At 41.4% G+C, this 25,226-nt stretch overlaps 2 protein-coding genes across 4 annotated transcripts; one reads left to right on the forward strand and one right to left on the reverse strand.

Moving 5' to 3' along the window:
• Positions 1 to 298: 298 nt before the first annotated feature.
• LOC119009457 (monocarboxylate transporter 4-like) lies at positions 299 to 8,905 on the forward strand. Its single transcript, XM_037080747.1, has 6 exons — positions 299 to 455; positions 3,505 to 3,761; positions 3,863 to 4,006; positions 5,568 to 6,166; positions 6,309 to 6,489; positions 6,952 to 8,905. The coding sequence occupies exons 2-6, from the start codon at positions 3,539 to 3,541 to the stop codon at positions 7,272 to 7,274; spliced, it is 1,470 nt and encodes a 489-aa protein (XP_036936642.1). The 5' UTR covers positions 299 to 455; positions 3,505 to 3,538; the 3' UTR covers positions 7,275 to 8,905.
• csnk1db (casein kinase 1, delta b) lies at positions 8,723 to 24,179 on the reverse strand. Of its 3 annotated transcripts, none has more exons than XM_037080749.1 (10): positions 24,104 to 24,179; positions 21,495 to 21,605; positions 19,548 to 19,696; positions 18,482 to 18,710; positions 18,165 to 18,335; positions 17,885 to 18,033; positions 17,133 to 17,301; positions 15,487 to 15,626; positions 14,931 to 14,996; positions 8,723 to 10,221 (listed from the first exon to the last, which is right to left on the reverse strand). In XM_037080749.1, the coding sequence occupies exons 1-9, from the start codon at positions 24,177 to 24,179 to the stop codon at positions 14,946 to 14,948; spliced, it is 1,245 nt and encodes a 414-aa protein (XP_036936644.1). In that variant the 3' UTR covers positions 8,723 to 10,221; positions 14,931 to 14,945. The 3 variants fall into 3 exon arrangements, with proteins under 3 accessions (XP_036936644.1, XP_036936645.1, XP_036936643.1); XM_037080750.1 differs by having other exon boundaries at positions 14,931 to 15,001; XM_037080748.1 differs by lacking the exon at positions 14,931 to 14,996.
• Between the last annotated feature and the right edge of the window lie 1,047 nt (positions 24,180 to 25,226).

Raw genomic sequence — 25,226 nt, forward strand, 5'->3', positions numbered from 1 at the left:
ATCAGATAGCAGTACATAGCCATTTCACCCAGAGGGACATGCAGTGAGCACGTTTGCACCAACCAGGGTCCAGCGTCACTGCCATCACCTAAGACACGTATTAAATTTGGTCGTCTGATATCGCTTCAGTATTTGTACAGAAATTTAATAAGTTGGCTTTTGAGGGTTTGTTAGCAACTCATCAAATTATGCTGGCGGCAAAACTGAGATATATCAGAGAAACAGATATTGAGGTGCAGGGCTGCCATTTATAATTCATTCAATTTGATCAGGAAGGGACGAGGTGGGGGGGGGGGATGAGGCGTGTCAGCCGGTGTGGATCACGTACTTGACAAGGCGGAGTTCTGATGAACCACAGTTTTCTGTTTGGCCGCTACTGTATGATAAAGGAAGCACGCTCAAACGGTACATGTAGAGGCGCCTCTGAAGGAAGGAGGAAGACAGCACCTCAGCAGGTAACTTGTGATTTTTGATTTTCTTTTTTAACCAGTGGTATGTAAAGAGTGGCTCTGTGCCACTGCCTCATTCGTGCTCTTTTCGAACCTGTTGTACGCCTAAGAAACAGATCGGCAGGTATTAAGACTGGCGACCAAGAGTCAAGCAGATAGGCCTATTTATTTATTTATTTACTTACTTACTTATTTTATTAAAAATAATATTAATGTGCTAATTGTTTTATACATCCTCAACGTGTCCGGGTTTATGTAGGCTGTTATAACATGCTAATCTCTAAAGACCGAGGTTTCTCCTCACTTACAGTGGTCCGCATTTTGTCTGTGACATTAACATCACATGTGCAGCAAAATACAAGGTCACTTATAAAGTAGAACAAGTAAAATAGGCAACTGACTCACCAGGTTGGGTCTAAAGTTGTTATATGTACCGTGCTAAGTAAAAAAAATAATAAAAATAATAATAATAATAAAAATACAAACACGCAAAACAAAACAAAACAGCGGAGGGTCTAGAAGACTGTGCTCACTGTGGACTTTTGGCGAACTTCCGTGAGTTCGAGACCGGGTTAGGTATGAAATAAATCAGCTACCGAAATGATTTCCTCTGTATTAGTTTGTCGACGAGTGAGTGGGTTGTCACTTCGCACCGAGAGCGTTCAGCGGGCGCCTCCGTCACGGGAGAGATGGACGTGACGCAGCCGCCGGGCTGCTGCCTACGTGCGCTCGGCTGCATCCCTGAAGCGGATGATGTCAGGGCTTTCAACATCATCACTTCTGGGCTTTACGAAACACTGAAGACATGAGCTACGCACATCCTCTAGAGTATCTAATGTACCAGCGTGGACAGTGCCTTGATTATTGACTGATTCCCCTCAGAGCACAACATATATGTTCCACATCGTGTGGTTACTGTTTCTCGGTGGTAGCCATGTGTTTGATTGCCTGCCCTCTTGGAGTGATGAAGGCATATTCGCCTTGTTAGGCGATAAGGCTGAGCGTCAGGGGACCAAGTGTAGGGCGGATGAATACATATGTAAATGTGGAAAACTGCAATGCAGGTAGGCAAAGTTATTATAACTTGTTGAACACATTACAAAGCATTTGCTCGGAAAAGCCCCGGAAAATGACTATTTTAACAAAAATAAATACATAAATAAATAAGTATAACATAACTGTAGCTCATGGTTAAAGCAGTGAATATAGAAATATCTATAATATAATATAATATAATATAATATAATATAATATATTAAAAAAAAATAACATATGCCTCCCACTTAGCCTAAATTCTACCCATTACAGATTATTAAATTATATGCAACATATACTAGATTATATGCATTTTGCATTCCGTTAACACTGAAAAAGCCACACATTTACAGTTGATTTCTCAAGTTTGGCGAAGTTGATGATGATATATAGTATAAAGACATGTTGATGAAGGTTCTCAGTCATCCAGGTCATGGTAATACTAAGTGCTGTATTGTAGGCAACTGGACTTGTTTTCCATTTCTTGAAGATGTTTCACCTCTCATCCAAGAGGCTTCTTCAGTTCTGAGTAACTGAACAGGAGTTGCAGGTTTGAAACTCTGTGTGTCCTTACAGAGCTGTTAAGGTCATGTGTGAACTCTGAGTTACAGAGTTGCCAGGGCCACTTTATGTGGATAATGAGGGCTAGGGGTGTCTGGGTGTGAATGGATGTTAAGCTGTCCAGGGAGGGAACTCGGTGCTGCTCCGTAGGTGCATGATAAGTACCGCTGTAGGCCATCTCCTCTGGTCAAAGATAGTTGTTTCAGTTTAACGTGGTGTCTTTCAAACAATCTGTCCTCTCTGGCCAAGATGTGAACATTGTTGTCCTCAAAGGAATATCTGTTCTCCTCCAAATGTAAGTAGTCAGCCGAGTCTTGACCTGAGGAGATGGCTCTCCTGTACTGTGCTGTTCGCTTATGGAGTGGTTGGTTTGTTTTCCCAGTGTGCAATCTGTGCGGTCCTGGCTGCATTGTACAACATGAAATACATTAGTCTGCGTATGTGTAGAGTCTGTAGAGCAAACCCCGACCACACTGCGTTGTGTTCTGGTCCGCAATCAGACTCTGGACACAGGCGCATCATGTTGAACTTGGATTTATTCCTGTTTGAATCCAAAACGAGCAAAATGTTGTCACGTAGCTTCTATCTTCTCAACAGCACACACACACACACACACACACACACACACACACACACACACACACACACACACACACACACACACACACACAGCAGAAATGTGTTTAGCTTAGCTCTTCCAAACCCTCAAGCTGAATATCAAACAGACAAATACATGGTCTACCTGCCCTAATACCTGCCCTAAATCAGCATTAAAACTTTTTCATTTTGGTTTATGGACGAGCTGCCTTAATACATGTTAAAATACAGAGGAGAAAGATTTTTTTTCATTACTCCCAAAAAGCTCTTAAATAACACGTGCAAGAAACACGGTCCATTTTGTAACACAGATATGACTATTTGAGCCAAAAGGATCGTGAACGCAGAACACCTCAACGCATTGAATGGGAGAAAGATAAGGATTCTAGTTATGTCAACAATTAATCAGCCCCAGCAGATACCGTGTTCCCACCTCACTGCAATGAACACAACACACGCTGAAACAAATTTAAAAAAGCAAACTCTTCCAGGTGGAGCTGGATGGGCAGTAACAAACGCACCGTCCTGCACTAATGGAAGTGTTAGATTAGATTCAACTTTATTGTCATTGTGCGCAGTGCAAGTACAGAGACAACACAATACAGTTTGCATCCAACCAGAAGTGCAAAAAGAAGCAGTAATGTTCAAGTGTGTTCAGAGTAAATAGTGCAGCAGAATGTAGACAGATTCACAGTATTTACAGTATAAAAATAGGTCTAGGTAAGTATGTATAGAATAAAAAAATTACTAGCAGTACTAAATGGAGATACAGTATGTACAGTATATACTAAAATGAATAGTAATACTAAGGTCTTTAATACTTTCTGACACAAATCTGTGTCTTTTACAACTGTGTTTACAGCCACTGAAAACATCGCCAGCTGTCGGAGAGCATCATGGGAGGAGCAGTGGTGGACGACGGGCCTCCCGGCGTGAAGGCGCCAGACGGCGGCTGGGGCTGGGCAGTGCTGGCCGGCTGCTTCGTCATCACCGGCTTCTCCTACGCCTTCCCCAAGGCTGTCAGCGTCTTCTTCAAGGAGCTGATCCGCGAGTTTGATGTCGGCTACAGTGACACCGCCTGGATCTCCTCAATTCTGCTTGCAATGCTTTACGGCACAGGTAGACTGGATGGATAATGTCTGATAGTGATTAACTGATTTGCTATATACCATATTACACATATGTATGCTGTATGCTTATTATTATTGTGTTTTGCCCAGGCCCTCTGTGCAGTGTATTGGTAAACAGGTTCGGCTGCCGACCGGTGATGATGGTCGGAGGGCTCTTTGCCTCGCTGGGAATGATTTTGGCCTCCTTTGCCACCAGCATTATACACATCTACCTATGCACCGGAGTGATTACAGGTAAAGTCACAACGTAGTTTCACGAATAGGAAAAACGCAAACATGTAACTAGGAAACGGAAGACACCAGTCGATTTAAATGAATTAAGACGGGACAAAAACTCTGCTTGAAACAGTATTATTTGTCTGATATGGTTTTTTTCCTTTCTAGTTTCTTTAATGTCATTTTTTGCTGATGTTCTCCTGTTCGTGTAAGATGAACAGGAATGAAGAGTCTTCAGAACCAGAATCAGAAATCCTTTATTTGTCCCGTAAAAATAGGGACATTTCTTCTCCACGGCAGCCAAAAGACAGTAACATTGCAATAAACAATAATAGTATAAAATAAACAATATAACAAAAAGGTAAGAAATAGAAATAGACTCATATACATTGTGTATACATACTATTTTACACTGTGAACAGTGTAATTGCAAGCAGTTTGGCAGTGTGTGGTTGTTAATAAATAATAAATATGAGTATGAAAATTGTCCACATCTTATAGTGCCTCTGACAAATTACTTTTACATACTTGGTGTGGAGCCAAAATGCAGAGACCACAGGCAGAGAAACAGTCTTAAGGGCGTTTATTTAACACACAGATGTTAAACAATGAAACGTGAGGGCAGGCAGGTCGGGTGGCGTAGTGTGGAGATGACGGTTACTTCCTCATTTTTCTTTGAGGAAGTAACTTGAGCTTGATTATACTCACCACACATGACGGAACAATCTGGCACCGGGGTAATGGAGAAACTGTGGGTCATTCAAACAGAGGATGACGAACTGATGGGAAACAGGTTCATCTCTCTGCTGCAGCAGGAACCGGTAAACACGGCCTGGGGAATGAAGCTGCTCTGCAGTCTGGTGTTATGGCACCGGATACCTCTGTATCTGTAGCCAGATAGCAAAAGGCTAAACAGACTGTTGCTGGGGGTGGGTGTCCTATTTTAGCGTCCTTTGGGCTCTGCGCAGACATGCCACTTCACAGATGTGGTAGATGCTTTATAGATGGGCAGCAGTGATGTTCCGGGCGATTTTAATCGCCTGCCGTCGAGCCTTCCTGCTCTGGGCCGCGCATGAGTCATGTTAGTTTGTGATGTTTCCATTGCGCCTCTGTAAAAAAAACGACTGGAGTCGTTCTCTGGAATTTAGACTTCCTAAGTTTCCATAGGAAGTAGAACCCCTTTCTGTGCTGTTTTTTTTTTTTTAGCCAGGGTTCTGACGTGTAATGATCAAGATTCTCCGTGATGGTAATTCCTATTAAAGTGTAACTGCTCACCTGCTCCACCTCATGACGTGGCGCACCACCCGTTTGCCCCCCTTTTTTTCTGAAATCAATTATAAGCTCCCTGATTATGCTGACAATGAGCAGTGGATTATTCCTTAAATGAACTCCCATCACTGTTTAAAATATATATATGATGAGAGTGTGGATCCAGAAAACCCCCTCTCTTTTTTTTTCCCTTGCACATCATGATAATCGTTATGCTATGGTGAGTAAGTGGACCTGATTTAAACATTTTATTTTTTTTTAGATGAGTGTATGTGTGTGTGTGTCAGTTAATTACTTCTGTTCTCCTCAGGTCTGGGCCTGGCGTTGAACTTTCAGCCATCTCTGATTATGCTGAATCGCTACTTCAATCTGAAACGTCCTCTAGCCAACGGCCTGGCAGCAGCAGGCAGCCCTGTGGCGCTGTGCTGTCTCTCTCCGCTGGGACAGGTTCTCCAGTACCAGTATGGCTGGAGGGGGGGCTTCCTCATACTGGGAGGGATACTGCTCAACTGCTGTGCCTGCGGTGCCCTCATGCGGCCCTTGATCGCCACGAAGGCCCAGGGGCTCGATGAGAGCGCTCCTCCAGCTGCAACAGAGGAGAGGCCAAAGAAGAAACTGTTGGATTTCAGCGTGTTCAAGGACAGAGGCTTTGTCATCTACACCACCGCCGCATCCATTATGGTGTTGGGCTTGTTTGTGCCCCCAGTTTTCGTGGTCAGCTATGCTAAAACCCTCGGCTATGAGGACACTAAATCGGCACTGCTGCTCACCATCCTGGGATTCGTCGACATGTTTGCCCGGCCGCTGTCGGGACTCATAGCGGGAATGAAGTGCGTGCGGCCCAAGAGTGTCTACCTATTCGGCTTTGCCATTATCTTCAACGGGTGCACCGACCTCATAGGATCGCAGGTAACAATGCGGCGATGGGTTGTTCAATACAAAGACAATGGAGAGGAAACTGCAGCTCCAATCTGAACTGATTAACAAGGCCCTGCCTCATCACCTGCCCCTGTGTCGTGTTTTATAACACTTCCTGCTTATTTCCTTGCAGGCGACTGACTATTCAGGTCTGGTGGTCTTCTGCATCTTCTTTGGTATATCCTACGGCATGGTGGGAGCGCTGCAGTTCGAGGTCCTCATGGCCATCGTAGGGACGGAGAAGTTCTCCAGCGCCCTAGGCCTCGTGCTGCTGATGGAGGCTGTTGCCGTTCTGCTGGGACCTCCCGGAGCAGGTCAGAGCACGGAGGGAATGACTGTGAATGTGTCTTTCCTCATGTTCAGTCTTCAAATTTGTTTATTTGAAACGGCTATGGTTAATTATTTTTCTTACTTTCTTAGATATTTCAGTGTCCATCTAAGTAAAAAAAATAAATAAATAAAAAAAAATAAAAAAACAGCAACAGGTTAAATAAAGGTGTCTGTCATGCAAATCACGTTTTTATATCATCTTCACTGATTTGTGAATTCATATTTTATTTAAAGTGCCAACAGGTTCACACAGCTTTTTGGGGGGTTTTTGAATCAAAACAAAAAAGCCCTAATCATTTTTGCCATGAAAACAAGTTTACATTTGATTTCTAGCCATAACTGCTGATGAAAAATGTTGTGGTTATTGTTGTTTCTCGATTTTCTCAATTGCGGAATCTTGCACAGTGAAGCTGTTTTACTAGGATTGTTCTTGTACTTTCCCCCAGGTCGCCTGCTGGATGCCACCCATCAGTACATGCACGTCTTCCTGTTGGCAGGCTGTGAGGTCACACTGTCGGCTTTTGTCATCACTTTGGGGAACTTCTTTTGCATTAGAAAGAAACAAGAAGACCCGGAGGTTAACATGGAGATGGCTGTGACTGCTTCAGAGATGGAGAGGCTGAACCGTGCTGATGAAGGCCAGGAAGCCGACAAAGGCGAAATGCCGGGAGGAAAAGAGAATGGGACGGTTGATGCTGTGATGCCAGGGGAGGTGGTGATGATGAAGGAGAAGGGGGAGGAGGGCGGAGATGAAAACAAGATGTTATGAAGAATAAGATTAGCAATGAGGAAAGGCGAACTGTGACACATGAGGACACAGAAGTGGATAATGATTTGCAAAGGCATGGAAAGAGAAACAGAGAAAGTACAGGGGGACGGATGGTTTGGAAAGAGGGCAGATGTTACCCTTTAAATGAAATCCCCAATCTGATATAATGGATACATGGCGGAGGTGGTCCATTATTAAGATCTTCTGAATCAGAATTAGTTAAATGCTACATGTGATCACATCCTGTTTTCTAAACTCAGGACTCAAGCTAGTCTACTTCCTATTTCCCTAATGATTTTAAATGAGTTCATAAAAAAAAACACCTTCACTCAAGGTCCACCTGCTGACCTTTATCTGGAACTTTCAGCTTCTTCTCACAGCCACCAGATGGGAGGCACTCAGTTAATACCTAGTTCTTGGTTCAAATGTGTATATGTCATGAACTGCAAGTGCAGTGGGGTTTCGTGATCCATGCTCAGGTCATGTGATGACAACTTAGCAAACTCAATTTGCTTATGAGGACTGTTTTGGAAAGCCAGTCAGTGGACCTTGGATTATATGGAAAAAAAAAAACAAACCCTACTTCTTTGTTGCACTGTTTTCGCTTTATTTATTGCAAGTATTTATTGACATCGTATGTCAAATTAGGACAAGAACTCACACTCAGAGTAGAAAAGTGAAATTTTGCTAGTAAGTATTTGGGGCAGCTGTTGACTGATATATTTCAAATGAAGTCTTTTTTTTCTTTTAACTGCTGTGTGCTATTTTCAAAGACTTCAGCCAGTTGCTGTGTGATGCATTAGTCTGAAGGATACTGGAACAAAGTTGGATTGTTAGTCACAGGGGACTATACCAGTGTTACACTCAGTTGATGAATGTATGTCCTATGCTGCCTTTACTTTTCTGGTCTATGAACACTCAAAGCTGCTTGGTTCAGTGTTGGTAAGACACCAGAGAGTGTGAACAAGATGCTCTATTCCTTATTTATTACTCAACAGACCAACACAAGAAAGCAAGCCCAACTTGCTTGAGTGAAGAAATGTGGCACTCACTCATTGCACTTGAGTGAAGAAATGAGTGCGCTCACTCATTGCGTTTATTCTGAGTACTGTCTTGCACAATGTAGGCATGCAATGCCTGTTTTCCAAAATAAATGACTTTTCTCTTGAGATAAATGGCTGGCATCCTTGTACTGTTCAGCACAACGCTTACATTCACATCAAATGTGACTGTGCTTAGCTTCTGCCAGTTGACTTCTTCAGTGATTAATGTTAACTGGAGACCACACATTAGATTTCCAAGCTGTTGTACAAATGGGCAAAACCCATGTATGTGCGAATGAAGGTCTCCCAACTTTTTGCACCCTTTAAGTCTTCTTGCAGTCGGTCTTTCATCACTGACATAAACCGATTCATTCGCAGGTAGAATTAATTCAAGGCACAAAAAGGTACAAGTAGTTCATTTATTTACAGTTTAAGTGGCAAATATAAATGTGATAAAGTAAATCTTACTGATCTGGTTGCTTACATAATTCAATAGGTGTAGAGGGCTTAGCCAAAGTAGTCGAGGATCAAAATCAAAAGTAAGTTAAAAAAAAAAAAAAAAAAATGAGCAGCAAGAATTATTATTAACGACAGGCATGGCATAAAGTTATTCATCACACACTGCTGCTAGAGAATCCTGTGAAAATATGGTTAGATTATCTCTCAACACAGAATCCTTTCAATAACTGTTAATGTAAGGGGATTCATTTAGAATGTGTTTCCCTGCAGGGATCACTTGAGTTCTCATACAAAGGGGCAAAAGCTGTGACAGGAAAGCATGTCGTATAAAGCTTCTTCCACATTCAGTGTGCCCACATCAATGCTTCATATAAGAACTCCATGGCTTTGAGGGGCCAGACTGACTACACTTGCGGTAGCCCAAATTTGCAACTAGGTTCCTTGACCAAGCTTAAAAGTTATGTTAGACCCCATTACTAAAAGTCAGTGAAAACAAATGATGAGACATGTACACATCAATATTACAAGTAATTCACAGCTTCAAAATCATAAAATAGGAAAAGTTTGAATGATCTGGAAACCTAGGAAACCAGGTCTAGATGATGCCTTTGCCCCCCACTTCTATTGTACAGTAGAAACAACTAGAAAGAGAAGGGGCTCACTGATCAGTACGCCAGAGGCTGGAGGTGAACAGAGAGAATAATAACTTATAGGACAGATGCCAAACAATGTTTTTGGTATGTTCGTGGGTTCAACTAGCACTTGAGCCTCTGCACCCGACTCCGAAGGCTCACCCTCTAAAACATGCAAAGAAGTTTCTTTTTTTCTTATTTAATACAAACGGGTGCAGTGTTACCAAAGAAAGTGGTGGTCATTATTAAAAACAGGGAAAAAAAAAAAAAACAGTTGGTGGGAGGAGAGAATGAAAACTGCCTTGCGCCCCCTAAACCAACAGATATATACACACAGTAGTGAAATTCTGGTTCAGCCTGATACGCCTTGCTGTAAAATATAGAGAAATTACATTTTTTTGATCAGGTATGAATTAACAGACAGTGAAAGTGCAAATGTAAGTTATCAATGACGAAAGTTTCAGCAGATCAGCGTCCTAGAAAAGACTAGTGGGATGCCACGTGTGCCGTAAACAAAGCACTGCCGATTCAAAATCTAGTGATGGTGTGGTGGTAGAGATTGGAATTGCAGCGCAGAGGGTTGTGCAAATGTCTCCTGATAAAGTGGGCAGAGGATGCTCCTGAGTCCGACACCCTGAAATGTTTTGGGCGGTGAGGGATTTTGCCAGTCTAGCAACAGTCGTTAATAGTGGTGGTGGTTGTGTCAGTATGTCAGATTGCTTCAGGACTTGGCGTGCCAGGTTGCATTGTGTGGGGGGGAGGTCATCGAGGAGCAAGAAGATGGAGACCAGCAGATGGTGCACCAGACACAATCTAGAGGAAACACAGGACAGGAAGCAGGAGGGTTAAAGAAAAGGAAATAAACTTTCCATGCATGCTTCCCTGTACAGTCATCTCATCTGGACAAACACATATACTGGTCTTTAAATTCATCCAGAAGTCTACATGCAAACTCATGTTCATGAGCTACATTATCAAGGAATTAAAAAAAAAAAAAAAAAAAAGCATAATTTGAGAAAAAGCAAGTTTGTAAGCTAGTGATGGTGTGGTGGTAGAGAAAAAGCAGTCCCAGTGTGTAGCACTAACTATCTTTAACTACAATTTTGGACTGATTGCAGTAGATTCAGATCACCTTTGTGCAGGGTGGGGAGACTGACTAGTGATTAATGACTGAAAACAGCTTGGGGCGTTCCCCTCCAAGCCAATCAGGGTGTGAAGATGTCCTTTTTATCTGAAGGCTCAAGAGAGGTGGGGGAACCGCATCGAGGAGAGATCCATTCCCTTTCTGATTCTGTCCATGACACACTGCAGACCCAATACTGCAGCACAACAAAGATAACGGTGAAGACGATATAACAGAGGCTTAGACAACTATAATCTTTCAGATTGGCAGAAGCAAAAAGGTATTTGTTAGGCCAATCACAAATACATTGGAATGGATAGAACACAAATAACAGCTCCAGCATGAAGCCACACCAGTGTGTCAATTCATACAGCACACTGACGTTGCACATCCAACAGAGGCCTGATCTACACATGTACCCACACATCATTATTATTCATTTGTTCATCGCTTGCCAGCCCTGATAATATTATTTCACTATTTACTAATGTAAAGTTCTGAGCTCTCCAGGGCTCTGCTCTCTGCACTTTGCCCCTTTCTTTATATATTTCACTATTTGGCCAAAGAATTTGCAGTTATGGAACACATTTCCACTGCCAACCAGATGATACTTGGGCCGTTAGTCAGCGTGCGCCCATAAAAGCAGATGATCGTTCTCAAACTACAAATCTGGAAGTCAGAGATTTTCCTACATCTGAATTCTGACAAACCTGGGATGTTGGTCAGTTGGACATTTTGGTCAGGTGACAAGTTGTCAAAGTTTAGCTGTGAAGAATCTTAGTGTTACATTTACAGCCCACCCTTTCTTTTTGATCAGCACATACAATAAATTATCACCCATTCAAAGTTGTGAAAATGAGGTCTTTCTTGTCCATGGCTGATGCGGAGATCCTAATTCATGCATCAATTTCATCTAGATTGGATTATTGCAATGTTTTTTCAGGTCTGAGATGTGCTAGCACTGAAAGTCTTGAAATGATTCAAAATGCTGCAGCTAGAGTCTCAATATGAACAAGAAAATTGTATCATATTACACCAATCCTAGCAGCACTTCACTGGCTTCCCATTCCTATCAGATCAGACCCTGAGGTGCTGATGATGACCTAAAAATCTGTAACCAGCCTTGCTCTTTTATTCGTACTTTATATTATTCAATGGGTCGGTCTCAGTCTCGATAAGTCCTTAGTATTATGAGAAATGACAATCTGCTTACTTCCGATTTACAGTGTATTTCTCTAACTTTTGTTTCCGTTTTCTGTTCCCTTGAGCTCTTTGTCTTCTGTCCATATCTCTCCTTCAAAGCTGCAAAAACTCTCATCCATGCATTCAACGCTCCCACAAAACTCGAAAAACTCCAATATATCCACAACTCTGCTGCTCTCCTGCTCACCTGCCACATCACCCCTGTCCTTCAGAACCTCATATGGCTCACTGTCCCTCCACAACCTGGCTCCTCCCTACCTGACTGAGCTACTCCACTGCCACTCTCCATACAAACAGAGAAAATCATGAACTAAAAGACAAGGAACATTGTTTTGACAGTCTTTGGACTGGCTCTTTCTCATCCATAAAGCACTCTCTGAGCAACTGATGACATGCTTAGTATCATGCAAATCTGCACATGAGATAACACCTGAGTGCACTAAAAAGGCTGGGGGGAGGGCGTAGTAAGGTGTCTCCTTATACCGATGTCTCTACTTGTATATGATGCCTTTACCACGGTGTTAAAGGTGAGCACCAGCAACCACCAGGCAGCACATGTGAACAGTCCAGACTACAGTGAAGACATCAGGACCATTCTATCTCCTCCTGCTATAACCAGACATGCCGTTTATTTCCTCAAGCGCATTAATTAGCGAATTACTGAGCGTCAGAATCAAAATCCTGGTTGATATTGGTTTGTTCCTCAGGACTATCTAAAGTAAGGGTTAGTTTATCGCACATTAAGTGTTAACATGCATTGGCTCCAAGCCAAGCTGCCACTGGACAAACCTATATTTTGTAAGCCTACAAACTAGATCTTGGGGTTGTAAAGCACACACACACACACACACATACAGTTCTCTTCCACAACTCACCTGTCAGCTCCAGGCAGAGTTATTATTATAAAACACAAACAGCAACAGACAAAGAATAAGGCTCAAAATATAAATACAAAACAAAATACAAATATATCATTGCAGTAAACAATAAATCACTGAACAAGACTGAATAAAACTGTGCTTATTTATTGACATTTTTCCCTCCTCAGGATTTTTTTAAAGATAAATTTTCATAGTCCGCATATAGTCTTCTGTGTGCATCTCTTTGCAAAAACCCCCAAAAAACAAAACGTATACACAATATCTGTATCTGTTTTTTATTCCTCCCTTGTGATGTGTTTTTGCTTTCTTCTTAATGTCCTTTATGGCTTTTTTTCTTATTGTAATGTATTTATTATCCCTTATTCCTTTTACTGCTCATAATCGTTCTGTTCTCATTTTGACTTTTGGTGATTTTGCATTTTGTGTTCTTCCTTCTTGTTTTAACACACCTAAGCCAAGACTCCCTTGAGTTTGGCTTGACTGTTGGCAAACTCTGTTTTAAAAAGGTGCTATATAATTAAGTTTATGATCATATTATTATGCTCTGGAAGCCTTTGCAGTGGGTGCTAGAATGCTGGTGGTCTTGGCGGTAAACTTTGGTGAATAATCAATTTGCGTTACCTTTTTGACACTTTCCCCACTCTGACTCCAGCTTAATTGAATGAAAGTGCAGTCAGCATATAGCCTTCTGTATGTGATGTGTGTTGTTTTAGCAAAAAAAAACCCCAAAACCTAACAAAAACACACATGACAACATGCTGTAGTAATTTAGAGTTTGAAATAAACCTGGGTATCACATGCAATTGTGACAGATAAACGAATTATTACCACTCCGTCACAGACATTTGTAGCCTACGTATGTGTGAATGTTGTGCAAGGATGGTCATCAGGTGCAATGTGACAGAGAGATTTCAGAGAGGTTAATTTACACTGTCCTGAAACCTGGAAGAGTTTCTCATCAGCACACTACACCAGAAATTTTCCTCGGTGGAAGTGAGGGATGAGAAAATGCTGGTCAACTGCATCAGCAAGATGCTGTGAACACCGCATCAGAGAAGAGACACAAAGAATTTGTCATTTCACAAAGAGATGTTTCAGCTTACTCGACAAGTGCCAACTGCCATTAGCACATATTAGCTAGTTTAGCTCCATAATCTGAAGAATATCAACCCCTAAAATTACAATTTGGCATATTTGAACAAAATCAACTACAACTACCTACAGTCATAGTCCATACAACTTTAACTTACCTGTTGTCACGGGTTAGATTGCCTAAATCAGAAAAATATCAGCTTAAATCCCCGAGGAACTAAATTAACATTAGTGACGGTTGCATCCACAGTTGGCAGTTACCTACAGTTCCCTCAAACAGTGTAACAAAGATGCCAATCAGAGGGGCTTTAGAAGTGGGTATACGCATATATAGGTATACCTGCACCACTGGTTACACTCATAGACCACAGTTAATTAACAGTGATCTCCAAACTGCCTTCGAGCTGGGTGTAAACATATACATCAGAGTGTATGTTTCACTTAAAGGCTTATGCAAGCACAAGCAGTAACTCAACATTACAAATCTTTCTTTATTTCACTTAGCTCACTGAGAAGCTGTTAAAGTTCAGTATCAGCCAAAGCAGTCACATTATTATGGCACTGGACAACATGCATACTTCCTGTGGAGTCAACCAGCTGAAATACAGACAGCGTCACTCTGCCATTGCTGTAGATGCTATAGCTGTAGGCCTGCCATCTGCCTGATATGGCCTCTGGTATCAAATTAACAGTGCAAGTGACTAGCCATAGGCACATTGCTGGTTAAAGGGCATTCTATCAACACTGAATAGGAAATGAGGGAGGAAATATTCTGATGAACTATGATGCATTATCCAATACAGTACTCGTAAGGACTGTAGCCTCCTGCTCCAAAGCAGTCAGTATCTGACTGTTTAATGAGAGTAAAGCTGGTATGATGCAGCTATGGTGTCATCAACAACCAGGTAGATGTAATAACTAATAGTTTAGTTGAAAAATGACATCAATAACTTGCTGTTTTAGCTAAGTCTCATTCACAAAATGGTGAATGACTCAGCATCTGCCTGTTCATCCATGATTCCTATTTCTGTAATGACAAGAACCTGAATTGACACAAATGCTGCAGATCTGATGTCATTCTCATTGTATGTTAAAATGACATAACCTTAGCTAAAACAAAAAACACATTGGAACCAGGAGTGAACACAAGATACTTTTGCAGTCCAGTGCAGAATTTGAGTTTAGACCCATGCATCTCTGGTGTTTTAGGGACAGAGACTCACCCAGTGTTGCCACCGTCACACAAGGACGTGGCGAGCGTCTACTTGGCGTGATGCTCGTAGGGAATGCTATTCTGAGGTTGGGGGAGGGAGAGAGAAGGCCCAATATGTCAGAACCCAGTCAGAGCCCACATCCTTCACAACCACACAACTGAGTACTAGAATCGTTTCTCGAGAAAGAAACACAAGTCGGAAGAGTTTCAAGACTTCTGCCGCTCTTGGATCTGAGTCCTGTGTTAAGCAATTCACTTTGGTCTTCTGTAAATCATATACACGTTAATTCCATGAGTATTACTCTCCAGTGACAAGTGACCAGTATTTAAGTATTGAGATTTAGACCTCATCAAGACAAAGTATAATCAACTTTAAAATGTTATTCTTCCTGCTACTGGCTACTATGAAGCATAAAGCACAGCTTTTTCTTAGTGTATTCAGAAGAGGGCTTCTACTTTAAGCCTGGCTAGGATGTGCCAAGTACAGAGTTTCCTCTTTCTGCCCACACTAGGGGTAAAGACACATTTGAAGGAGAAAGCAGATGTGCCTCAGGGGAGTCTTGTACCTGTGAAGTGGACATGCGAGACGTGTCCTGCCGTCCTGTTAGGTCTGAGGATGATATGTTGACAGGAGCGCCCCGGTGAAGTCGCATGCTGACCTTTCGCTCACGCTCCATGCCGGACACTTGTCGAGGGGATGTGTTTGCTGGAGAACATACACAGAAAACAAACACCATCATCTTCTGAGGGGAACATTTTCAACAAGGTGAAAAGAATACCAGCTACACTGCTGCTGCATGTGTGTCATGATGGGAAAATGTGGTCATGGAAACACCTACTGGTCAGACTTAACCAACTCACATGGAACAACTTGGAAAAAAAGAAGGAAGCAAATTTCTATAGCTGTACTCATTTTATGTTATTAATTTCAGCTAAATTTCCTCATTGTGGTATTTTTTGTGTGTATTTTCAGCTTCACCAATTGCTTATTATTCACTGGATTGGGCTGAAACTAAGGAAACTTAGCAACATGTACTCATTTTAATTGTTCCGACAGAATGTTTACAATAATCAAATTAAAAACAAAAAATTAATATCTTCACTATCTTCCAATATAATTCTATCGCATCAAGATTATGATTATGGTTATTTTGTCCTGCACAAAAAAAATTCAGTGCAACAAGTCTTAGGGACATATTAGGGATGTCATGATATTCTGCCGCTGATTGGTTAGCTACGTTGGCTGCCTTCTCAATGCCTGACTCGAATTTCAGCTCACAGTAGCTCTGGTTATGCCAGTTTTGGACAGTGTCTCAGCTTGTAGTAACACTCCAACCCCTACACACCTACACAACCTCGGCCTCTCCCGCAGTCTCCCACTGTACAACTAGAGGGAGGACTGGCTGTTGTGTTGTTTTGCAGTTGTACACAGTCCAATCACTCATTGCCAAAGACAGCTGATGGCTAATCATTACACATGGGTCATGGCTGGCAACTTTTTTTTTTTAACCATAGCAGGAAAGCTATGAAGAAAAGAAGTAAAACAAACTGTACACAAATAATAAATGCTTTTATGTCAGACTTATTATTAAAAGGACATTGTTCACGTGATCATTTTCTTGTTTTTTCTACATCATGACAAATATTATGTCATTCAGAATCAAAATTCCCACAGACTCACTGTGTGGGAAGATATAAGATAAAAAATCTAGATAAAAAACATATAAAGTGTAAAGAAAAATAAGGCACAAAAAAAATATCAAAGAATAAATATACAATCTCAAGTATGATGGGTTTACAATGCAGACCAGGTGTACTAAACAGCAGCAGGATGGTCCTTATTGTAACGTAAAGTTCTGGTGTGTGCGTGGACTATAATCCACTATTTATTGAGATATTTTAGTACCGTGGGCTTTTGGTATCATTACATCCCTATTTAATATAGCTTGGGAGCTTTTCATATGACAGATTTAATACATTTTATTATCCTATTATTTTTTGTTGTAATTTTGAGTACCTTTGAGTGTCCATCTGTGGACAGATTTCTCAACTCCACAACCACGCAAAACGTAGTCACAAAACATACAAATAAACACTTCCCACTGATGACTATCGTGATGATATTTAAAGTATTTGTATCAGGATAATGCCACACTGACACTTGTAATGAGTCTGAGTCCAGAGGGGCTGAGGACGGCTGGAGTGAACTGACCTGTGTGTGAGGTGGGCGTCAGCGGGGTGGGCGGGGCTCCGTCCTGGGTTCCTCGTGGTCGTCCTGATGCAGCAGATACTCCTCTGGCCCCTGGGTTCCTGCCATGCCTAAGCCTGTCCTCGCGGTCCCGGCGCTCTCTCTCTGCTTCCTCTGCTGCACGGTTGGCTCCCTGTGTACAACAATTACACACTCTCAAATAAAACAGAACTGTTACCTCTCTGGTGGCATCACAGGAACAAAAAAAAATCTATAAAGAACATTTGCCTTGCGTCGGTGATTATCATCCTCACTGCTGCTCATGAATGTCTAAACATCAGCATTGTTAACCTCATGACCTCAGTGTGAACGTCAGTGCCATGAAATCTTCGCTTGAGTTCAATTTTTTCCAATTGAATGACATGAATTTCATCTTTTCATTGACTTTGTATGTAATCTAGACACATGAATAATTCGCCTAGTGTTTTGCCTAAATACCTCATAAGAGTGCAGAGTACTAGCCATCTGATCTGATACTGAAAGGTGGAGTCAAAACACTGCAGTAAAGTAAATTCAACAAGAATACAACAGGAAAATGATCAAATGAAGTGAAGTTTCAAAAAAACAGATTTTGACTTTCGTTAATCTAAAATAAAATGCCAGGTATCAACCAAAAGTCCTCACACCATGAATCAAAGCAGGTATCTACGAACACTTAAGATACTGTAAATGATGCTTCAACCTCATACAGTTCAGACGTATTGATTAGTACTCACAAATTTGAGCATGTTCCAGTCAAAAACATAGTCATAAGAGAAGCCCTGTCTGTGGAACAGGTTCCTGAAGAGCTGCCGCAGATATGAGTAGTCTGGCTTGTCATCAAAGCGCAGGGACCGACAAAAATTCAGGTAAGTTGCAAACTCAGCTGTGAAAAGGAGGGGGAGAACATTTCTCAGCTGATGGGAGAGACTGAATGTTCTTGATTAATACCTGTCAATGTGGAATATAAAACCATTTCATAGTAACTTTAAATGAAGAAAACTTAAAAAGACTCACATGGATATCCCTTGCAAAGCACCTCAATGGGAGTGGACATTTTCTTCTCACTGATCCGTTCATACTTTTGCCTCTTGGTAGCAGCCTTAAGACCTTGCCAAGGAAGGGAGCCCAGATTAAAATACATGAGAACATAGCCTAAGGACTCCAGGTCATCACGCCTTGACTGCTCTGTTGAGGAAGAAGACAGACAAGGAGAAAGATGAAGCAAAGAGGAAGATTAATGGGTCGCTCCTACACTCAGAAATACTACTTCAAATTCATTGCAGTTATGCAGTAATGAGTTCACATCACACAGACTGATTTTTTGTTTTTACCAATCCCCAGATGTGTGTTGATTGAGGCATAGCGTGCAGTGCCAGTCAGGTTCTTGTTTTCACGGTAGGGGATGTGCTGATGTGTGCGAGCGTCACGATATTTTTTAGCCAGGCCAAAGTCGATAATGTAGACCAGGTTGCCCTTTTTGCCCAGTCCCATCAGGAAGTTATCAGGCTTCACATCTCTGTGGATGAAGTTCTTGGAGTGAATGTACTCAATGCGACTGATCTGAAGTGGAGAGAAACAAAAGAAAAAATACACAGCACCATGTTAACATAAGGACATTCACCAAGTCCGGCGACTTAACAACCACACACTCCCCTCTGACTAATCATTCCATACACCAGTCAAGTCACCTTTGGAGACACAACAAAGGCATGTTTACCTTGTTCATTTGATGAACATGAAAATCAGTACAAATTCCTGGCCAATTATTTATTCTTTAGATTTTTTTATTTTTTTTTTTACCTCTACTGGATAGTGACAGGTTAAGAGGCATACAAGAGAAGAGAAAGGGGTATAATCTGGGTGAGTTTGGAGCAGAGGACTTCTGAGATAATTGTGTTAAATCTCAAGGCATGTCCTGTCCTGGGGAGCCAAAGTGTTGCAAGATGGAGTGCAGCTGACCACATCAACCACTGACGTTGGACCTGTAGTCCATTGTGCATGCTAGCCAGAATACAAAAAATACAAAAAATGGCCAGCAAAAAAAAAATTAAAAGAAAACAACCATGACTTGTCCTGTAATCCAGCTGACAAACAGACAAAGACACCTCACTGAAAACATACCATCATACTCATTCTCACAGCTCTGAGAACACCCCCCCGAAAGACAACATTTTCTCTGGACAATCTCAAAAATAGAAAATCATATGCTCATAAGTAGTTGTATGATTTGAAGTTCAAATGGCATTTGTTTTCTTTCCAAAACTCAAAGTAAACAGCGCGTACTGTATGTCTCAGTGATATCCAAGTGGCATCAAGCACTACTGCGCTCATATTCAGCTCTGGATTAGTGGTAGAAAGAATGATTCAATGTATGTGACATGAGGGGGAAAGTCTCACCATCTGATCAGCGAGCAGCAGGACTGTCTTGAGGCTGAACTTGCGGGAGCAAAAGTTGAAGAGATCCTCCAAGCTAGGCCCCAGCAACTCCATGACCATCACATTGTAATCACCTTCTGCTCCACACCATTTGATTGTTGGAATGCCCACTGTAAGAAAATAGGAGTAAACACATTAACAATAGTAGGAACACAAAATTGTGGTCTAGGAAAAAACCCACAAGAAAGTGTTTTGCTTGCTGAAGGCAGTAATCCACTTAAACAAGCAAGAAGTCAGGCTGGCTGCAGTAGCATTAGAGATGGGTTCCAAAACCCAGTATGAAATGGGCCCTGGGGCTAAATTTAGAAGAGACAGTTTAATCAACCCACTCAAATGTTAATGGTTCTGCTAACAGTATTGAAAAAATGAAGGCGATCATTTATGATGGATTTACCCATTCCCAACCCTGAACAGAGATGGGGCGAGTTTCTTGTCCATCACCTTCACGCACACACACCGGCACAGACAGAGACAGACACTGCTGTGAGTGCCAACGTCAGAGTAGCCAAATATTCAAAAGTGTGGTTATACTTCATAATAACTGATGCAGACAATGCTCACTGTCACAAGTGCAACAAGTCTTTTGCATATAAGAGCAGGAACGCAAATACTCTGAAGACATCTAGTGAAAGTACATCACGTACAGACAAAAAAAATGCAAAGTTTCAACAGCCGAACATGAAGTTCCTCTAACGTTTCCCCATCCCATCTACCACACGTTTATTATGCTAGCAGGAGCCTACACAGAGTTAAATTAATCACACAAACATGGGTTCATAACTGTAAGTAACCACAAGTTAGCAAAATGTTTAGCTATACAGTCACAAAATATGTCTGACATGGTGCCCAGTAATGCATCATCCAAACTGTCCTTCAGATATGCGTTGACTAGTGAGTAATAATTACATCCAATAAGGCTACTTATTTAGCTATTTTCTGAATGATAACTTGGATGATGCGTTCATGACAGACTACACGAACACATAGCTAAATATTCAGCTTACTCACAGTAATGGTTATTAACCAATGTGTGTATGTATAGAGAACCTTAAACTTAATAAAATGGCAATGACAGATTCTTAATATTCAGTGCTTTCTTGTAAATTCAGCATTAAATACAATACATTAATTTGTTTCTTTCTGGTAAAAAAGTGTCAGTTTGTCCTAGCATCACTGTAAAAGCTTGTCTGTTTTTCTTGTTTAAAGTGCATCCTGTCTGATCATGTATTTTACAAATTTTAAAATCAAGTAAACAGTAACTAAATATAGGCTACTTCTTTGGCGAGGTGGAGACAATCACCAGACTCCCTATAAAAAACTATCTGGACTTCCTTTCATCGTTCATTTTGTTCTTAAATTGTAAAAAAAAAATAAATAAAATGTTGTAGTAAGAAGTGGTTAGATAAGTTGCACTGGTAAGAGTAGTAGTACTGTTAAAATCTTAACATTACCCATCCCTCAGTAGCATCCCCATCAAAGACATCAAACACTTTATGTATGCGAGTTGTTACTTCATTAAGAGTACATTCTTTGCAGTCTTAACCATTACAAATTTTTCAAAATAGCATTACAGAAATTACTCAAACAGGGGGTTGCTATTATAATTAACAAATGTGTGCACTTTAAAGCCAGGAAAGAGGCTAAGAATGGACCCCTATATATGTGTCCAATATGGATAACCCCAATTTTTTCATAGACTTAGAAATGAAGTTATGTGATATTGTACAATATCCCATTATCCTATCAAGTGCTGGACGATATAACAAAGATAATTATCCTGAAATAAGGTTGATAGAAATGTAAGACATGGTTGATAACATTGATAAAACTCACACACATCAACATATGAAATGGAGAACAGAAGTCCAATGAACTATAAGGATTTCAGCATCAAAGCAGATACATCACCTCCTCCTTGCATCATCTTGTAGATCTTGCTCTCGATGTGGAGTTGAGGGTGTTTGGTCTTCACACATTCCAACTTTATTGCAACCTCCTCGCCAACTGAAATATCTGTGCCTGAAACAGGACAAATGATGTGATCAGTTCATCAAATTCCCAAAGTTAGCGGTATTATATCTGACAAAGTTTTTAAATATAAAAACTATACTTTACTGAGACTTCGATAGCAACTTATTTAGGCTTGAGTAGTGATACTAATTGTTGATCAGTATGACTGCATTTCCACCAAAATTAGTGGTGCTACACAGGTTTTTATAAACATGGGTAGACCTGCTTAGAATTGCATATAGACCCCATTCCCACTTCCCGCAGGCAAGACAGCCCTTCTGCAATATGAAGTTTGACATTACAGCTGTACATCACTGACGTAATGTTTCCCTGAGTTGTAACAGAGGTAAAAATGATAGACCCATTGTGAAAGACGCATCTGTAAACAGTGGATACATTCTGTGGAGCGTCACAATCCCCTAGAATGACTTGTTTCACTTTCATAATTTAAGCCATGCGATCCAATAGCTGCCAAAGAGTGACTTGTGTATCCCAGGCACTAACATGTCTGCAGAGAGGGTTTTCTGCACTGTATACGATGTGGTTACTGCAAAAACAAGCACTCTCAAACTCGATCATGTGGATCTACTAGTGTCTTTACAGAAGAACCTAGAAATTACCAAATGCTAAGCAGAGTGCTGTCTGTACTGGTATGTTTAGATGCTGGGCACTGAGATTTTCACACGTATATACAGTCAGTATTTAAGCTCTTTCAGCCTTGTACTTTTCAGCTTTCTGACCTTTCAGCTTCAAATATTCTGCTTTTTCACAAAAAAAGATTACAATGGATGGGAATGGGAATATCTTCCCAATCATGATGATGAGGCATTTCTCTCTGTCTTTGCCAACAAACAGGTTTTCTTTGTGGACTGGGCTAACATATACCCCCGCTTAAGCCTCCTTGCAAGTGCTGCAATTAGGGATGTCACGAGTTGGTCTGCAGGATCGGGCTCGGGGCCTACATGGGCATTGTTACACTGATTGGGATGGGCAATTTTGAACGCAGACCAAGGCCCGATGATTCTCACATCAGAGCGCAGTTTGTGGCAGGACACAGGCGCGCGTGGAACATTTCTTTGTCTGCAGTTAGGAAATATTTGAAACAAGAAAGCGAAAGCAGCCCAACTGTGACACAAAACATGGTGCAATACATGGTGTACCACAGCGAGTTAACATTCTGAAATCACCGGTGTAGAAATATTTTGTGTTCCCAGTGAGTTATGTCAACAACATCAACCAGAAAACCAGTTTGTAAGCTACACTTTGCATTTGTAGCACACCCATCCACAGGCAACACAACAAAGATCGCAGGACATCTCCGCAGGCATCATAAAGATGTAGACTTCGCTGAGAAAACGGCACCATTAAAACAGGCAATTCATCCAGCCTCATTTAGAGCTAAACTTCAACAAAATTCAACTCTCTCTCAAGCAATAGCTATCGCAATAGGGGTATTTGCTGCTTCAGATATGCAAACTTACTCAGTGGTGGAAACCCCTGGATTTAAGCATTTAATCAGCATACTGGAACAACGTTACGAAATGCCAAGCAGGTTGCATCTTACCACAAAGTTGCTGCCCTCCATGACAATGAGAAGGAAAAATTACTTGAGGGCTGAGAAGTGCTTATTTAGTGGCCTTAATGACAGATTGCTGGACCTTCACAACAACACAGAGATACATAATCATCACAGCACACTACACCAATACAACAGGCTATTCTAGGTTAGAATTTCGCATTATTGTATAGCTCCAGAAGTAGTATTAGGCGCTTATTGCATCACAAAAGAATGCAACTGAGGAAGTATGAAGGCAAGCTTAAATAAATACATACATGGTAGCATTATGTCCTGCTTTTTATTTTAACAGCTTGCAATAATCATGTTCCATAGAAACAGAAACCATATAAATATAAAATACCAAAAAGGGCCCTAGCTTAACATTGAGAAGGGGGGTGAAATACTGACCCCTATCTGTGTGAAGAAGGGGGCTGAGAATTACAGATGGGGTCCTGAAGGTGTCTCAAACCACTGCAAACAAATGCAATTTGCTGAATCTTTGTAGTATTTAAGTCACACTGCGTTGTTCTAGCTAGCCGCTATGCTAACCACTTTGTGTTTACAAAGATTCATGCGAGCCGACAGCAGAACGAGAGTTTCACCTCTCTGTGTTATCGAGTCCCATCATGTCAGTGTTACACCTGCATTATTTTTTTCTAAAAATGCCTGCAATGCCCCAAATCGCTGAATGTGCTTCAACTCCCACAGACTGCTTTGCCAATTCATAAGAAAGCTTAGAGTTAATTTGGCAGGACGAACGTGGGGAAAAGTCGCAACTTGCTCGCTCGCTGGCGTGAACTGAGATTAACACAAACATGAGACGAACGTTATGCCATTTAAACTCGGAAACGTTTTTAAAATGGTGCTTGAAGCTTGAAGAGTAGCGAAACAGCGGCATGACACAGTCAGCGAACTGACGAGCAGTGTGAAGATAACAAATGTCACTCACCTAAATAGATGTCCCCGAAAGATCCGCTTCCAATTTTTCTGCCCAGTCTGTACCGGTTCCCCACTCTCAGCTCCATGTCGCTAGCTAACTGTACTGTGGCTTCGTTGGTACCTTTAAATTGACGTCGTCTAATCCAAATGATTAGATTGAGAGCGTTGTTTACGTTACCTCGGCATATGATTCACCTTCCCGAACTGCTTTAAAATCCCGTTGGTGCAAAACTAACATAACCCCTTCCCCCAGAATCCGGGTTCCTTTTGTGACACTACAAATTTCACCATCCCTTATTTATCCCTCTAGGAAACAAATGCCTGTAATATCGATATCTTCCGATAGTGTGGACCGCTTAGTTTACGTTCGCCGTGTTGTGTGGGTCATTGTTGCCAAATAACGTAGGGATGGAGACGGATTTCGCTGGTTGACTTCATCCCGGTCGGAGGCAGCTAGCAGCTTCACTCTACTGTCGGATCTCTCCCCGACCGCCGTGAGAGCTGTCATTCGTGAGTGACGTCACTTCCCGCAGCATCTGCAGGAACCAGGCAACAGTCAACAAACCGTAAACGGCTGTGCACATCTGCCAAGTTGTAGTCGGTCAATTAACTATCTGGTAATGTTATTTACGTAATCTTACAGTCATACATGATGAGTCACATATGAGTAATTCGGCTCGCACCCACACGTCGCAGTGTCTTATGACCACACAATTCAATGCCACCTTAGGCCCTTACATCATACAATAATGTTAAAACACGATATTCATAATAACAAGAAACTTGAATTTTGATCGATTCTTCAATCAGCTGGGTGATTACATATTGCATATAGGCGCCTGTGTTTTGCTGTCTGACGGTGGTGACACTTAGTTTGTTGGCAAAACCACCCGAGTCATCCCTAAATGGGCCCTTGGATATTATTCAGGATCACAATAAAAACACTAATATGGCTCATGATGTATCATCTTAAAGCCGTTATTCATAATATACAAGATTTCTCCCTTATTTCTTCCACAAACAGTCCTATGTCTCCCAGCATGAACGTGATCTGAGATGACTTATACTATAAAAAAAAAATGTAATGAGTCATATAGATGTGATGACAAATCGATACCTGTCCAGCCTATGAT

Source organism: Acanthopagrus latus, chromosome 20 (genome assembly GCF_904848185.1).
Source record: "Acanthopagrus latus isolate v.2019 chromosome 20, fAcaLat1.1, whole genome shotgun sequence".
Lineage (NCBI taxonomy): Eukaryota > Metazoa > Chordata > Actinopteri > Spariformes > Sparidae > Acanthopagrus > Acanthopagrus latus.

Coding starts and splice junctions, on each gene's coding strand:
- LOC119009457 (XM_037080747.1), top strand. CDS start 3,539: ATGGGAGGAGCAGTGGTGGACGACGGGCCTCCCGGCGTGAAGGCGCCA. Junction 4,007..5,567: donor ATGCACCGGAGTGATTACAG/GTAAAGTCACAA, acceptor TGTTCTCCTCAG/GTCTGGGCCTGGCGTTGAAC. Junction 6,490..6,951: donor GCTGGGACCTCCCGGAGCAG/GTCAGAGCACGG, acceptor ACTTTCCCCCAG/GTCGCCTGCTGGATGCCACC.
- csnk1db (XM_037080748.1), bottom strand. CDS start 24,179: ATGGAGCTGAGAGTGGGGAACCGGTACAGACTGGGCAGAAAAATTGGA. Junction 19,697..21,494: donor CAAGATGATGCAAGGAGGAG/GTGATGTATCTG, acceptor ATTTTCTTACAG/TGGGCATTCCAACAATCAAA. Junction 18,336..18,481: donor CAACACACATCTGGGGATTG/GTAAAAACAAAA, acceptor CTTCCTCAACAG/AGCAGTCAAGGCGTGATGAC.